At 34.5% G+C, this 16,239-nt stretch overlaps 1 protein-coding gene across 4 annotated transcripts in view; it reads left to right on the top strand.

Annotated features, from left to right (window-relative positions):
* The window catches only part of MARK3 (microtubule affinity regulating kinase 3), a 125,296-nt gene that overhangs the window by 103,497 nt on the left and 5,560 nt on the right, over window positions 1–16,239 (top strand). For 3 of the 4 annotated variants that reach the window (XM_074291192.1, XM_074291191.1, XM_074291190.1), the window contains exon 15: window positions 13,681–13,938. In XM_074291192.1, the coding sequence (XP_074147293.1) occupies window positions 13,681–13,938 (258 nt within the window). Of the gene's footprint in view, window positions 1–12,803; window positions 12,969–13,680; window positions 13,939–16,239 lie in introns of all 4 variants that reach the window. The other variant, XM_074291193.1, reaches the window with a different exon arrangement.

The raw sequence follows: 16,239 nt of genomic DNA, 5'->3' as shown, positions 1-16,239 counted from the left end.
CTTCCTCCTCCTTTGAACAGGCTTAGAAGTTATACATGTGTTATCATGCAAAACATATTTCTGTATTAGTCATTGTGAAGTCCAGGTTAGTACCCTGGATGCTTTAGAATCAGCTGGAGTCAGGATAAGCAAAAGTCCTTGGTCTTTATTCTTGGTCTTTAGGAGGAGAAGTGAAGGGAATTGATGCAAGCTCTCCACGACCTCCCTTCTCCTCATCCACAGCCAAAGTGACTCTGACTTGTCTTACTCCACCCCCTAATCCCTCCTGCAATTATCTATATACACCAAAAGATCCAGCCAGCGTAGAATAGTGAAAAGGGCCATTTTCCAAGCATATGCTAGTAGAGTATCATCCAATTGATAATTAGCCTTAAGTGCTCAGTTGTCTGATTCCAGTGTACTTACTCAGAGTTTCAGTCCTTTACGAGTCATGTTATAAAAGAAAACACACACATGAAGACCTTTTTCTCCCTGCATCATCATTACACTACCATCTCCTCCCATACTCCATTGGTAGGAAAAGCACTAAGAAAAGTAAAGAAAGTAGGAAAAAAGTATGCTTTAATCTACACTCAGATTCCATCAGTTTTTTCTCTGGAAGGAAATAGTATTTTTCATTGTAAGGCCTTTGGAATTTTCTTACACCATTGTATTGCTAAATATAACTAAGTCATTCATAGTTAATCGTTGAATAACATTGCTATTACTGTGTACTTTGTTTTCTTGGTTATTCTCATTTCACTCTGCATCAGTTCAAGTAAGTCTTTCCAGGTTTTTCTGAAAGCATATCCTGCTTATCATTTGTTATAGCACAATAATACTCCATCATAATCATATACCATTTGGGGTATATGTTTGGCCATTCCCCAGTTAATGGGCATGCCCTTAATTTCAATTATTTGTCATCACAAAAAGAGCTATTATTAAATGTTTTTTGTACTGAAATTCTTTTCCCTTAAAAAAAAAAAAAAGGCTTTGGAATATAAATCCAATAGTGCCAGTGTTGAATCAAAGAACATACAAAGTTTTATAGCACTTTGGGCTGGATCATTTCACAACTCCACCAGTAATGCATTAGTTTCCTAGTTTTCCCATATCCCCTCCAAAATTTAGCATTATCTTTTTCTGTCATCTTATCCAATCAGTTGCTTGTAAGGTGGTACCTGAGAGTTGTTTTAATTTGTATTTCTTTAATCAGTAGTGATTTAGAGCATTTTTTTAATCTGACTATATAAATAGCTTTAATTTTTTTATCTGAAAATTGTTCATATCGTTTGACCATTTATCAATATGAGAATGTCTTATTTTTATAAATTTGACTCCGTTCTCTATGTATTTGAGAAATGAAGTATCTCAGAAAATTTTTCTTTAAAATTTTCCCTCCAGTTTTCTGCTTTCTTTCTATAAACTTTACTGCATTGATTTTGTTTGTCCAAACCTTTTTGATCTAATGTAATTAAAATTCCAAATTGCTTTCCAGAATGGTTGGGCTAATTCACAAATTTACATCTCCTTTATCAGAGAAATGCTCTTCACATATTCTTCTCCTTCTCATCTTCCCCTCACAATTTCCTGCTTTTCTTCTCATTTTAGCTGCATTGACTTTGTTTATAGAACTTTTTAAATGTATATAATCTAAGTCATCCAAGTTATCTCCTATCTCTTGTTTGGTCATGATCTTTTTTCCTTTCCATAGATCTAACAGATAATTTCTTTCCTGTTTAGAATAAATCAATCAGTCATCCTTTATATTGAAATCATTGAAATGCGCCCATTTTGAACTTATGGTGTACATTGTTCACAATGTATTGGTCTGTGACTAGTTTTTACCAGGCTAGTTTCCAGTTTTCCTAGCAGTTTGTTAAATAGTAGCTCTTGACACAATAGTTGAGATCTTTGGATTTGTCAAACATTAGGTTACTATGCTCATTTGCTTGATAGATTATGTAATTTATCTTTTCCATTGCTCTACCTCTCTATTTCTTACTTAACAAATTATTTTGATAATTACAGCTTTGTAGTATAGTTTGAGATCTGGTGCTACTGCTAATCCTCTTTTTTTTTTTTTTCCCCCATTAATTCCTTTGATATTTTTGACCTTTTGTTCTTCCAGAGGAAGTCAGTAATTTTTTTCTAGCTCTAAATAATTCTTTGATAATTTGATTGGTGGGTCACTGAATAAGTAAATTAAGTAGTATTGTCATATTTAGTATTATCCATTATCTATTAAAAACAATAATTCTCTAATTATTTTAGATCAATCTTTATTCATGTGAAGAATGTGAAGAATTTTGTAGTTATGCCTATATAATTCCTCTGTGTGTCTGGGCAAGTGGACATGTATTTTTATGCTACCTGTAGTTATCTTGATTGTAATTTCTCTTCCTGATGGATTTTGTTGGTAATTTGTGTGGGCTTATTTTATATTCTGCACCTTTGCTGAAGTTATTAATTGTTTTGATTAATTTTTTGGTTAACTCTCTAGTAAATCATCATATAATTTGCAAAAACTAATATTTCCTCTTTCCTTCAAATTCTTCTTTTGTTATAGCTAATATTTATAGTGCAATATTGAATAATAATGGTAATAATGGACATCCATACTTTACTCCTGATCTTACTGGAAAAACTTATAGTTTATCCACATTATAGATCATAATGGCTCTTAGTTTTAGATAGATATTACTTAGCATTTTAAGGAAACTTTCATTTATTTTTGTATTTTTATTATTTTAATAGGAATAGGTATTGTTTTTGTCATTGATATGATCAGTTATACTTATTTTCCTAATACTGAACCAGCCCTGCATTCCTCATATAAATTGAGCTTATTCATAGTGTGTGATATATGTAGTTTATCGTTCTGATCATCTTGCTAGTAGTATTTTGTTTTAAGTCTTTTGCGTTCACATTCGTTAGGGAACTTTGGCAATTTTTTTTCTCTATTTTGACTTTCTAATTTTAGGTATTAAGACTATATGTCATAGCAAAAATTAGGTTGGCTTTATTTTTTTGTTTTCAAAAGTTTATGGAGTATTGAAGTCACTTGTAATTTAAATAGTATAATTCACAAGTAAATCCATTTGGTCCTGAAGTTTTGTTAGGTTTAGAACCCTGGAATAGAGATCAGTGTGGGAACTCAGGTAACAGCAGGTAAAAACAAGCAGGTCCAACTACCCGAACCATACTTTTGTATGGCAGGAAGTAAAAGAAAGTCCCATTTCAGAAACTAAATTTTGATGGGCATGCAACCATTATCAAAAATTATGAGATCTACAATGATGGACAGAGGTAGAGAAGAAACACTGGGAAGTGAATGTAAATTGTTAGCACTAATATCTGTCTGCCCAGGTTACATGTACCTTCGGAATCTAATGCTTATTGTGCAACAAGAAAATGGTATTTACACACATGTATTGTATCTAGGTTATATTGTAACACATGTAAAATGTATGGGATTGCCTGTCATCGGGGGGAGGGAGTAAAGGGAGGGAGGCGATAATTTGGAAAAATGAATACAAGGGATAATATTATAAAAAATATATAATAAAAAAATTTAAAAAAAAAATTTATGAGATCTAGAGATTTTCCAAAAGGAGAGGGTAAAATTCCATAAGAACTATAAACAGACTCAAAGAATTTTTTATAAGGACTTTGTAAATACCAGAAAAAAATGTAGCAAGAAATAGAAAATGAGACTTCCGGCCAAGATGGCGGCGTGGAGGCAGACAGCTGCTTGAGCTCCTCATTTTCTCTCAGAACTTACTTCATGACAAGCCTCTGACTTAATGCTTGACCCAGAAAGAAATCCACAAATTATCACCAAGAGAAGACATTCTTGAAAGTCGCCAGAAAAGGTCTGTGTTTGTTCGGGGGAGGGTCAATCAGACTGGGCGCAGACTGAGGGCAGACAGCCAGAGCAAGACAGGCAGCTCACACAGCTCAGACCGGAGGGGGAGGAGTACGATCTCTGCTGTTTCTGCGAAAGGGCTTTTGCCCCAGTGTGGATACTCCGTCTTGGCAGCAAGCCAGGAGCAGCAGAGAGGGTGTAAACACCGGAGGTGAAGATTAAAACCCCAGAAAGCCAGCTTCTCTCAGAGCCCGGCCACCCCCAACCCCCACCTGGACTGACTCTGTGCGTTCTCAGAGCCTCAGAGCGCAGACTCAGTACAGTCATTGCTGTTCTGTTAGTGGCTCTCTGCTGCCCTACCCCCAGTCTGTAGAGGAAGCCCATTAATAACATCCAGCCCTATCCCCCGCAAAACAGACCAATTGTTTCTCTTGTCAGTTTGTTTTCTTTGATTCCTACTCTGACAAAATGAACAAAAAATTCAAAAGGGCTCTAACCATTGACAGCTTCTGTGTGGAGAGGGAGCAGACTTCAAATGCTGAGGAGACTAGGAACAGAATGTCCCCAGATGTATCCCCTGGGAGGGATATAAGCTGCTCCTCAATACAAAAGAACCTCATAGAGGAAATCAAAAAGGCTCTCACAAGAGAGCTGGAAGAGAAATGGGAAAAGGAAAGGGAAGCTTGGCAAGAGAGCCTGGAGAAGTCATCCCATGCATTCAAAGACAGAATGGATAAAGAAATCAAATCATTGAGAAACAAGATTAGTGAGCTGGAAAAGGTAAACAACTCCAAGGAAAACAGGATTAGTGAGCTGGAAAAGGTAAACAACTCCAAGGAAAACAGGATTAGAGAGCTGGAAAAAGAAATCAGCTCTCTAAAAAATAAAATGGATAAAATGGAAAAAAATTCCATAGAAGATAAAAACTCAATTGGACAATTACAAAGAGATATAAAAAAAGTGAGTGAAGAAAATACATCATTGAAAATTAGACTGGAACAAGTAGAAATGAATGACTCAAGGAGAAACCAAGAGGGAGTCGAGCAAAACCAGAGAAATGAAACAATTGAAAAGACTGTCAAGTACCTTACCAGAAAGACAACAGACCTGGAAAACAGATCCAGGAGAGACAATTTGAGAATAATCGGACTCCCTGAAAAATGGGAGGAAAAAAAGAGCTTGGACACCATTTTCGAGGAAATTATCAAAGAGAACTGCCCAGACCTTTTGGAAACAGAGGGTAAAATAGACATTGAGAAAATTCATCGATCACCTACTGAAAGGGACCCTAAAATCAAAACGCCAAGAAATATAGTGGCCAAGTTCAAGAACCATCAGACAAAGGAAAAGATATTGGAAGCTGCTAGAAAAAAACAATTCAGATATGGAGGATCCACAATAAGGATAACACAGGATCTAGCAGCATCCACATTAAAAGAACGCAGGGCCTGGAACATGATATTCCGAAAAGCTAAGGAACTTGGTATGCAGCCAAGAATAACTTACCCAGCAAGAATGAGCATCGTTTTCCAGGGAAGAAGATGGACATTTAACGAAATAAATGAATTCCATCTATTTTTGATGAAAAAACCAGACCTACATAAGAGGTTTGATCTTCAAATACAGAACTCAAGAGACTTCTAAAAAAGGTAAAAAGAAATCTTGAGAACTATACTTCTGTCAAAAAAATATGTAAAGAACATATGTACAATTTGTCTTAGAAACTAGAGGTGGAAAGGAGATTATATCATAAAAAAGTATAAAGTGGTGGTACTACATCTCATGAAGAGGCAAAGGTAACCTATTATATCTGAGAGAAAGAAAGGAGGGAGATGAACATAGCGTGTAACAATAGACATATTCGATTTATGGTGAAACTTCTTCCACTTCATTGAAAAGTGAAAGGGAAGGAGTAAGCTAAGGGGAAGGGAATACAGTAATTTCGAGGAAAAGGGGTAAAATAAGGGGAGGATCTTTAAGGTGGGGGAGGGATCCTAAAAAGGGAGGGCTGTGAAAAGCAAGTGGTGTTTACCAGTTTAATACTGGATAGGAGGGTAAAAGGGAAGGAAAGGGGAAAAGCATAAGCAGGGGTTAATAGGATGGCAAGCAATATAGAATTAGTCCTTCTAACCATAAATGTGAATGGGGCAAACTGCCTCATAAAGAGGAAGCAGTTAGCAGACTGGATTAAAAGTCAGAATCCTACTATATGTTGTTTACAGGAAACACACCTGAAACAGGATGAGACATTCAAACTAAAAGTAAAAGGGTGGAGCAGAATCTATTATGCTTCAGGCAAAACCAAAAAAGCAGGAGTAGCCATCCTCATCTCAGATCAAGCAAAAACAAAAATTGATCTAATTAAAAGAGATAAGGAAGGGCATTATATCCTGCTAAAGGGAAGCATCAATAGTGAAGCAGTATCAATATTAAACATGTATGCACCAAGTGGTGCAGCATCTAAATTCTTAAAAGAGAAATTAAGAGAGCTGCAAGAGGAAATAGATAGCAAAACTATAATAGCGGGAGATCTCAACCTTGCACTATCAGAATTAGATAAATCAAACCACAAAATAAATAAGAAAGAAGTCAAAGAGGTAAATAGAATACTAGAAAAGTTTGATATGATAGATCTTTGGCGAAAGCTAAATGGAGACAGAAAGGAATATACTTTCTTCTCAGCAGTTCATGGAACCTATACAAAAATTGATCATATACTAGGGCATAAAAACCTCAAAATCAAATACAGTAAGGCAGAAATAGTAAATGCATCCTTTTCAGACCATAATGCAATCAAAATAACATTTAATAAAAAGCCAGGGGAAAATAGACCAAAAAATAATTGGAAACTAAATAATCTTATACTAAAGAATGATTGGGTAAAACAGCAAATCATAGACATAATTAATAACTTTACCCAAGAAAATGACAATAATGAGACATCATACCAAAATGTGTGGGATACAGCCAAAGCAGTAATTAGGGGAAGTTTTATATCTCTACAGGCCTACCTGCATAAAATAGAGATAGAGAGGGCCAACGAATTGGGTTTACAACTAAAATTGCTAGAAAAGGAACAAATTAAAAACCCCCAGACAAACACAAAACTTGAAATTCAAAAAATAAAAGGTGAAATTAATAAAATTGAAAGTAAAAAAACTATTGAATTAATTAATAAAACTAAGAGTTGGTTTTATGAAAAAACCAACAAAATAGACAAACCCTTAGTAAACCTGATTAAAAAAAGGAAAGAGAAAAAGCAAATTGATAGTCTTGAAAATGAAAAGGGTGAACTCACCACTAATGAAGAGGAAATTAGAACAATAGTTAGGAGCTACTTTGCTCAACTTTATGCCAATAAATTCGATAACTTAAATGAAATGGAAGAATACCTTCAAAAATATAGCTTGCCCAGATTAACAGAGGAAGAAGTAAGTAGTCTAAACAGTCCCATCTCAGAAAAAGAAATAGACCAAGCTATTAACCAACTTCCTAAGAAAAAGTCCCCAGGACCAGATGGATTTACAGGTGAATTCTACCAAACATTTAAAGAACAACTAACTCCAATGCTATGTAAACTATTTGAAAAAATAGGGATTGAAGGAGTCCTACCAAATTCCTTCTATGACACAGACATGGTACTGATACCTAAACCAGGTAGATCGAAAACTGAGAAAGAAAACTATAGACCAATTTCCTTAATGAATATTGATGCTAAAATCTTAAATAAGATATTAGCAAATAGACTTCAGAAAATCATCCCCAGGATAATACACTATGACCAAGTGGGATTTATACCAGGAATGCAGGGCTGGTTTAATATTAGGAAAACTATTAGTATAATTGACCATATTAATAATCAAATTAATAAAAACCATATGATCATCTCAATAGATGCAGAAAAGGCATTTGATAAAATCCAACATCCATTCCTACTAAAAACGCTTGAGAGTATAGGAATAAATGGACTATTCCTTAAAATAATAAGGAGCATATATATTTAAAACCTTCAGTAAACATCATATGTAATGGTGATAAACTAGAACCTTTCCCTGTAAGATCAGGAGTGAAACAAGGTTGCCCACTATCACCATTACTATTCAATATAGTACTAGAAACTCTAGCCTTGGCAATAAGAGCCGAGAAAGAGATCCAAGGAATTAGAGTAGGAAATGAAGAAATCAAATTGTCACTTTTCGCAGATGACATGATGGTATACTTAGAGAACCCCAAAGACTCTGCTAAAAAGCTATTAGAAATAATTCAGAATTTTAGCAAAGTCGCAGGATACAAAATAAATCCACATAAATCCTCAGGATTTTTATACATTACCAACACAATCCAACAGCAAGAGATACAAAGAGAAATTCCATTCAAAATAACAGTCGATAGTATCAAATATTTGGGAATATATCTACCAAAGGAGAGTCAGGAATTATATGAGCAAAATTACAAAACACTTGCCACAAAAATAAAGTCAGATTTAAATAATTGGAAAGACATTCAATGTTCTTGGATAGGCTGAGCGAATATAATAAAGATGACAATACTCCCTAAACTAATCTATTTATTTAGTGCTATACCAATCAGACTCCCAAGAAACTATTTTAATGACCTAGAAAAAATAACAACAAAATTCATATGGAAGAATAAAAGGTCGAGAATTGCAAGGGAACTAATGAAAAAAAAGTCAGAGGAAGGTGGTCTAAGTGTACCTGATTTAAAGCTATATTATAAAGCAACAGTCACCAAAACCATTTGGTATTGCCTAAGAAATAGACTAGTTGATCAGTGGCATAGGTTAGGTTCACAGGACAAGACAGTGAATAAAAATAGCAATCTAGTGTTTGACAAACCCAAAGATCCCAAATTTTGGGATAAGAATTCATTATTTGACAAAAACTGCTGGGAAAACTGGAAATTAGTATGGCAGAAACTAGGCATGGACCCACATTTAACACCACATACTAAGATTAGATCAAAATGGGTCCAAGATTTAGGCATAAAGAACGAAATCATAAATAAATTGGAGGAACATGGGATGGTTTACCTCTCAGACTTGTGGAGGAGGAAGGAGTTTGTGTCCAAGGGAGAACTAGAGACCATTATTGATCACAAAATAGAACATTTTGATTACACCAAATTAAAAAGTTTCTGCACAAACAAAACTAATGCAAACAAGATTAGAAGGGAAGTAACAAATTGGGAAAAAATTTTTACAGTTAAAGGTTCTGATAAAGGCCTCATCTCCAAAATATACAGAGAATTGACTTTAATTTATAAGAAATCAAGCCATTCTCCAATTGATAAATGGTCAAAGGATATGAACAGACAATTTTCAGATGATGAAATTAAAACTATTTCCACTCATATGAAAGAGTGTTCCAAATCACTATTGATCAGAGAAATGCAAATTAAGACAACTCTGAGGTATCATTACACACCTGTCAGATTGGCTAAGATGACAGGAACAAATAACGATGAATATTGGAGGGGCTGTGGGAAAACTGGGACACTGATGCATTGTTGGTGGAGTTGTGAAAGAATCCAACCATTCTGGAGAGCAATCTGGAATTATGCCCAAAAAGTTATCAAAATGTGCATACCCTTTGACCCAGCCATACTACTACTGGGCTTATACCCCAAGGAACTACTAGAGAAGGGAAAGGGTCCTGTATGTGCCAAAATGTTTGTGGCAGCCCTTTTCATAGTGGCTAGAAGCTGGAAGATGAATGGATGTCCATCAATTGGAGAATGGTTGGGTAAACTATGGTATATGAATGTTATGGAATATTATTGTTCTATAAGAAATGACCAACAGGAGAAATACAGAGAGGCTTGGAGAGACTTACATCAACTGATGCTGAGTGAAACGAGCAGAACCAGAAGATCATTATACACTTCAACAATGATACTGTACGAGGATGTATGCTGATGGAAGTGGATTTCTTCAACATAGAGAAGAGCTAATCCAATTCCAATTGATTAATGATGGACAGAACCAGCTACATCCAGAAAAGGAACACTGGGAAATGAATGTAAACTGTTATTTTTACCTTCTGAATCCAATTCTTCCTGTGCAACAAAAAATTCGGTTCTACACACATATATTGTATCTAAATTATACTGTAATATATTTAACATATATAAGACTGCTTGCCATCTGGGGGAGGAAGGGAAAAAATCTGAATAGAAGAAAGTGCAAGGGATAATGTTGTAAAAAATTACCCATGCATATGTACTGTCAAAAAATGTTATAATTATAAAATAAAATAAAAAATTAAAAAAAAGAAAAAAGAAATAGAAAATGAAGTAAAAGTTCTTGAGAAAAGACTGGAAGGAGAATAAATTGCTTAGAAGAGAAAGCTTACTGAAGAGATGTACTCCCTAAAATCTAGAATATGTCAGAGAAATGAATGACTCTATGAGATGTGAGATATTAGAACAAAATCAAAAGAATTAAAAAATAGAAAAAAATTTAAATGAGATTTGATACACACACACACAAAAAAAAAACCTTTCCAATCACTTCCTGAAAAGAACTCCAAAAGGATAAAGCCCCAGAAATGCCATAGCCAGAATCCCAAATTCCTGCATCAAAAAAATATAAATAGTTTAAGCATCCAGAAAGGAGTTCAAAAAGCCGTTACAGGATTATCCAAGACCCAAGTCTCTATAAATGAGAGTTGGTCTTTTAAAAAAAAAAAAAAAAAAAAAAATTTCCAAAAGACTAAAGGTACAAGTTATAACCAAGAGTAAACTAACACGCAAAATAGTATATGATTCTTGGGGATTTGAGGGGAAAGGGAGGACTGGGAGGATAGGATGGACCTTTTAATGAGAATAAAGAATTTTCCAGCATTTCTAATGAAAAGACCAGACTCAAGTAGGATCTTTGAAATGTAAACCAAAAAGTTGAGAGAAACCAAAACAAAATTTTTATTTAAGCAATTCAAAGGCTCTGTATAATTGTGTAGTTCTAAGATTGTAATGAAAAGAAGGAATAGGTATTTCAGATCCTTATGACTTCACAAGGTTATTGAGGGAGTTAAAAAAGGAAAATATATCATAGGGATGGATTGGTTGTGTTCTGTGGATTAGAAAGGGGAAAAAAGAAAGGAATGTAAAAGCAACATGCCAGGGGCAGCTAGGTGGCACAGTGGATAGAGCACCAGCCGTGAATTCAGGAGGACCCAAGTTCAAATTTGGTCTCAGGCACTTAACACTTCCTAGCTGTGTGACGCCTGGGCAAGTCACTTAACCCCAGCCTCAGGGGAAAAAAAAAAAAGCAACATGCCAATATGAATAAAAGAAAGTGTGGGGTGAGACATGCTATTTCTCATAGTTGAGAGTTCAAACTTAACAGGGAAACAAGCAGGGAGGGACCAAATAGGTATACTAACTTAAGAGGAATGAGATAATACTGGGAGGAAATAGCTACTAACAAAAATAAACTTTTTAATAACTAGAATCTAATGCATACTTTAGATTGCCTCTAAGATGATTATGAATCTAATGCATACTTTAGATTGCCTCTAAGATGATTAGAGAACTGATTTTTAAAAAGTGTGGTATAGAATGTAACAGAGTATTATTGTGCTATAATAAATGAAGTTAGAGGATTTCAAAGAGTTATGGATGGTTTGAAGTAATGCAGAGTGAAGAAAGCAATGCCCAAAAAAACCCAGTTTACACAAAAAACAGCAATCTTGTAAAAGAAAATAACTTTAAAAAGAGTAATCTGTGTTCAGAGCATTGATAGTGTCTCCAGAGGACTTCTGATAAGCTGTCCTTTTCCTCTTTATGTGAAAGCATCAGAGGATGACTTTAATGTAGGAATGATGTCATGGCAGGGGGTGGAAGTAATTAGAATATTAATACTTACTGAGTATGCTGGAAAACAAAACCACATTGGTAATTGTTTTCTTTAGTAGTTCCATTTTTGCCCATGGAAGCTTGGCAATCTTATAGTTGTGTGTGAATCTTTTTGGGGATCACTAGCTTATTTGTTCTGCCTCTCTTTACTTAATTAGTGTCTTATATCAAGCCTTTTAGGAAATTTTGGGTGTATTTCTAAAGCTTTGCACATAAATAAGCATTTAATTTTTCTTTTATTCATTCTTTTCTGCCTCAGCCTTCACACAATATTCTTGTGCCTAGAATGCCTGTCTTTCTCATTTGTGCCCTTCAAAAACCTTATCTTTCTTCAAAGCTCAACTCAGATGCCATCTCTTCCTCCATGAATCTTTTCCTGATCTGCCTGATTTTCAGTACTCTCTAACTTTCAGTTCTCTTTATGCCATACTTAGGACCACATTCCTCAGTAAAATAAAAGCTAGTTTTTTGTCTTTGTTTCTCTAGCACCCTGGCATAGTATCTGGCACATAGTGGGTATTTAATAAATATTTGTGGATTTTGTTCAGTTGAAAAGGAATTTTCCTTCTTTCAGAATCAACTATATTATTTGCATATACAGAATGTTTTAATACAAGTAGAATGAAAGTTTAAGTGGGGATTCATTGTGCCCATAAATGGCTAATCCATTTTATAGTGGCATTTTTTGATGCTTTTCATATAGCATCATTTGGAGCAAGCAGGGTTGTGGCTTTTCATTAAAAAGAGCTTTATAACAAACTTTCAGATCTCTAGGGTTTGGTTTTGTCTTTTTTTAAATAAATACATTTGTATGAACATTAGAAATGTGGAAGTGGTAACTATCTTCTTAAGCTAATCATCTTTGAAAAATCCTGTTTTTAGAATATTTCAGCTATGGATTAGCAAAATGCATTAATTTCCCTATGGCAATTAATGATAAAAGTTTTGGTTCTTTTGAGACAAATGTAATGGTTTGGGAAAGAAGATGTTTGCTTTAAACTGTAGTTGCTTTTTTTTTGTCCTTGGTCCATCATACTGTTGTTTCTGCCTCTGCCTAAACCCAAAACCCCCCTCACAGCCTGACAGAAATGTTCGCTTATGCAGCTAGTCCTGCCTCAGTTTGTACCACATCTTCTACCTGTATTCGGCTGAGACATCAGAAGTCGATGTCCTTGTCAGCCTCTGGGCAGCCCAAGATGATGTTACATCCAATAGACAGTGAAGGAGATAACTTCAAGGATATGTAAGAAAACCCCCCACAAAATCCTTGTGATACTAATGTGTACCCACTGCTTTAGTTGTGTGCTGTGGATTTTCAAGTCTTAAAGTCTATTATGGCTGTCTATAAAAATATCCTTTTTCACTATATTTTTCTTTACACTCTTTTTAGTGGTGTCTATCATATTTTTCAGTCTCTATATGTGTTTTAGTGCTTTCTGTATAGTTGTCCTGGTACAAGAAATTCCTTCACTCCTTTCCCACTTCTTTTGGCATGTGGAATGGTATTTTATGGGCTTAAAAACTTTTCATTTGCCTATTTTAAAATTCCACCTTTGTGTTCTTATGTTAGATTATTTTTGATTGGGAAGATTCTTTGCATGTAGGCACACTGTGAGAGGGGAAGCAACAAAAGGTTTTAGTTTAGCCATTCTTTGTCCCAGAAATTCCCTATATATTAGTCTTGTCCCTGAAAATCTGTGTGCACGATTATCCTACATTCCCCTGAAGGTTTGTTTCTTTATAGTATTTTTTTTACTCCCTTTTCACTTTTGGCTTATGTTCCCCCTCTTATTCTTTTGTAAAATATCCTTCAGTTCTGGACTTTTTTATAACTGATTCTTTCCTTTGTACAAAAAGTTATGATTATGAATGTAATTTTATATTTGTGAGCTGTTTGCCACAAAGTTATACTGTGTATAGAATGTCAAAATTAATATGATTTTCTGTTTTTGTAGCACTGTTCCTGATCAGAGAACTCCAGTTGCTTCAACACATAGTATCAGTAGTGCAACTACTCCCGATCGAATTCGCTTCCCAAGAGGAACTGTCAATCGTAGCACTTTCCATGGCCAGCCCCGGGAGCGGCGAACAGCAACTTACAATGGTCCACCAGCATCACCCAGTTTGTCACATGAAGCAACTCCACTTTCCCAGACCAGAAGTAGGGGTTCCTCTAATCTTTTTAGTAAATTAACATCAAAACTCACAAGAAGGTAAGTAATGTAGAGTTTGGAAACATTTTTAATTGTCTTTTCTTATGTTATATGAAGCCACTCTTCAGATGTTTCTCATTTCAACTTATTTTTCTAGTCAGTATGTCTTGAATAGATATTAGCTAACTTAGCCTTTATTAATTTTTATAAACTTGATGCTTAAAAGCCTTCTGGAATCTGTAGTGAAAGATTTTTTTATCTATTCACTGTTTTAGAAGTTAGATTTTAGGAACATGTTTGTTATTAAATGTACTTTTATGATCAACATGTTCATATATCATTTTCTAAAGTTGAACAGAATAGCTGATCTAGTATGTATTCAGATGATGCTCAATAACTAATCAGTAATGAAGAAAATAAGGACAGCATCCTCTTAAAAGTGAAGTCTAAGTTTCTTTTGATTTACTTTCATGCCCTTAAAGTCCATTATCATTATAGAAGGATCAAAGAGTTAAAGATGTATAGTGGCATTCTTCAGCTTGATATCAAGAAACATTTAGTTGCAGTTAAAGCTATCCAAAAGTATCTGTTATTTGATAAATTGAATTACCCATTTCTAGAGATGCTCAAGGAGAAAATATTCACACTATTGGGAATATTTTGCAGGGAATTCTTAATCAGATGTGGTTGAACTAGATGTCTTCTTTAGTTCCTGCCAAACTAAAATTTCATAATTCTATGGCTGTTCTCTAAGGTTTGAATGTTAAAACTTTTTGAAGAATACTGTCCCTATGTAATCAAGGATTATGTGTCATATTAGTGATAGGAGATTGAGTGATTTAGCTTGGAGGATACTTTAAGCACTGTTAGGGAAAATAAAACATGTTGATGAGGTTATGACCCTTAGCACAAATAGATACTGAAGGTTAGGTTTTTAACCATATTTGCCTTTAGAAAATGTGTGAATACCATTTTAAATCCAAAATCACACCTCAAAAAATTCCCCCAATGAAGGACCTCTTTGAAATTAGATGTGCCTGCTGATGAATATATACTTTCATGCAAAACTTCTTTGCAAGTTGAACTGTCTACATAGCCTTTTCCTATTTGTCTCCTCTTCTTCATTTCCTGGTCTTATATATTACCACTTTATTTTTATGTAATCTGTGTTGTTTAGTTGTGTACTGAATCTTTCAATCTAATAAATCTAATGACTTGTCTAGATAATCAATCTAAAATTAGGTCATAAGATTCATACTTGAAAGGGACTTTAGATAACATCTAGTCTTTTAGACCTCTTTTTAGACCTTTAGAAATTAAGAAATTGAAATTTCCTCAATTAATAAATGTTAGGAATTGTAACTCCCCCCCCCCCCCAGGCTGGGGTTAAGTGACTTGCCCAGGGTCACACAGCTAGGAAGTGTTAAGTGTCTGAGACCAGATTTGAACTCGGGTCTTACTGAATTCAAGGCTGGTGCTCTATCCACTGCTACACCTAGCTGCCCCGGAATTGTAACTCTTGATTCCAGTGTAACATTCCTTCTACTTTATCTTGTGATGATCACATTAATCTCTCTTATCTTTAATTAACATAGGTGACATATATTAAAGTCCCAGTTTGGTTAAAAAAAAAAAAATTGAGTCATCATTGACTCATATTTAGGATACAGCACTTAGTCTCGGTACCTCTTTTTCTTTAACTATAGATCCAGTTCTGAACCACATCATATTTGAGTTGAGTTACAATTTTGTGTACGCACAACCATCATTTGTAATATTCTGCAGTCTTGTTAACACCCCATTTTATCTTTACATTGCTCTTTAGATCAATAATTGTGATTCTTCTGAAGTTTGAGTGTTATATGAGATAAAGCTATATTATATCACTGAGAGAATATTAGTATTAAAAAATACGGCTTTTGCAGCCTAAAATGGGGGGGGGGGGCTTGACAACACTATCCAAATTCTCACATTCAAATACTGTGAGCCACTTAAAATCATGCTACTCTTAAATTATGATTTTTTTAATGAGTATCTTTTAGTGATTTAGTACTCATGTCTGCAGCATATATCTATCACTTTTAACTCAGAAAAAAAAAAGAAATAGATTATACCACTACCTTTTTTATCTCTTATGAAATTATTCATTCAGCGAATATTTATTTTATTTATCACCTCCTATATGTACAGCTTTATGCAGCATACAAACATGAATAAGCTATCATCTGAGCCTTTGTGGGTTGATAGTCTAATAGGTAAAATGAATAAAATGTGTTAAGTAAAACAAAAGGCTCTAGAAAAGAATGTTTTCTAATTTTTTTTTTTTAGTTAGTATTGCTAAATTGTTAATTGTTCATTTCT

Source organism: Sminthopsis crassicaudata, chromosome 2 (genome assembly GCF_048593235.1).
Source record: "Sminthopsis crassicaudata isolate SCR6 chromosome 2, ASM4859323v1, whole genome shotgun sequence".
Classification (NCBI taxonomy): Eukaryota; Metazoa; Chordata; class Mammalia; order Dasyuromorphia; family Dasyuridae; genus Sminthopsis; species Sminthopsis crassicaudata.
The sequence above is the reverse complement of the archived record's forward strand: the minus strand, read 5'-3'. Positions and strand labels throughout refer to the sequence as shown.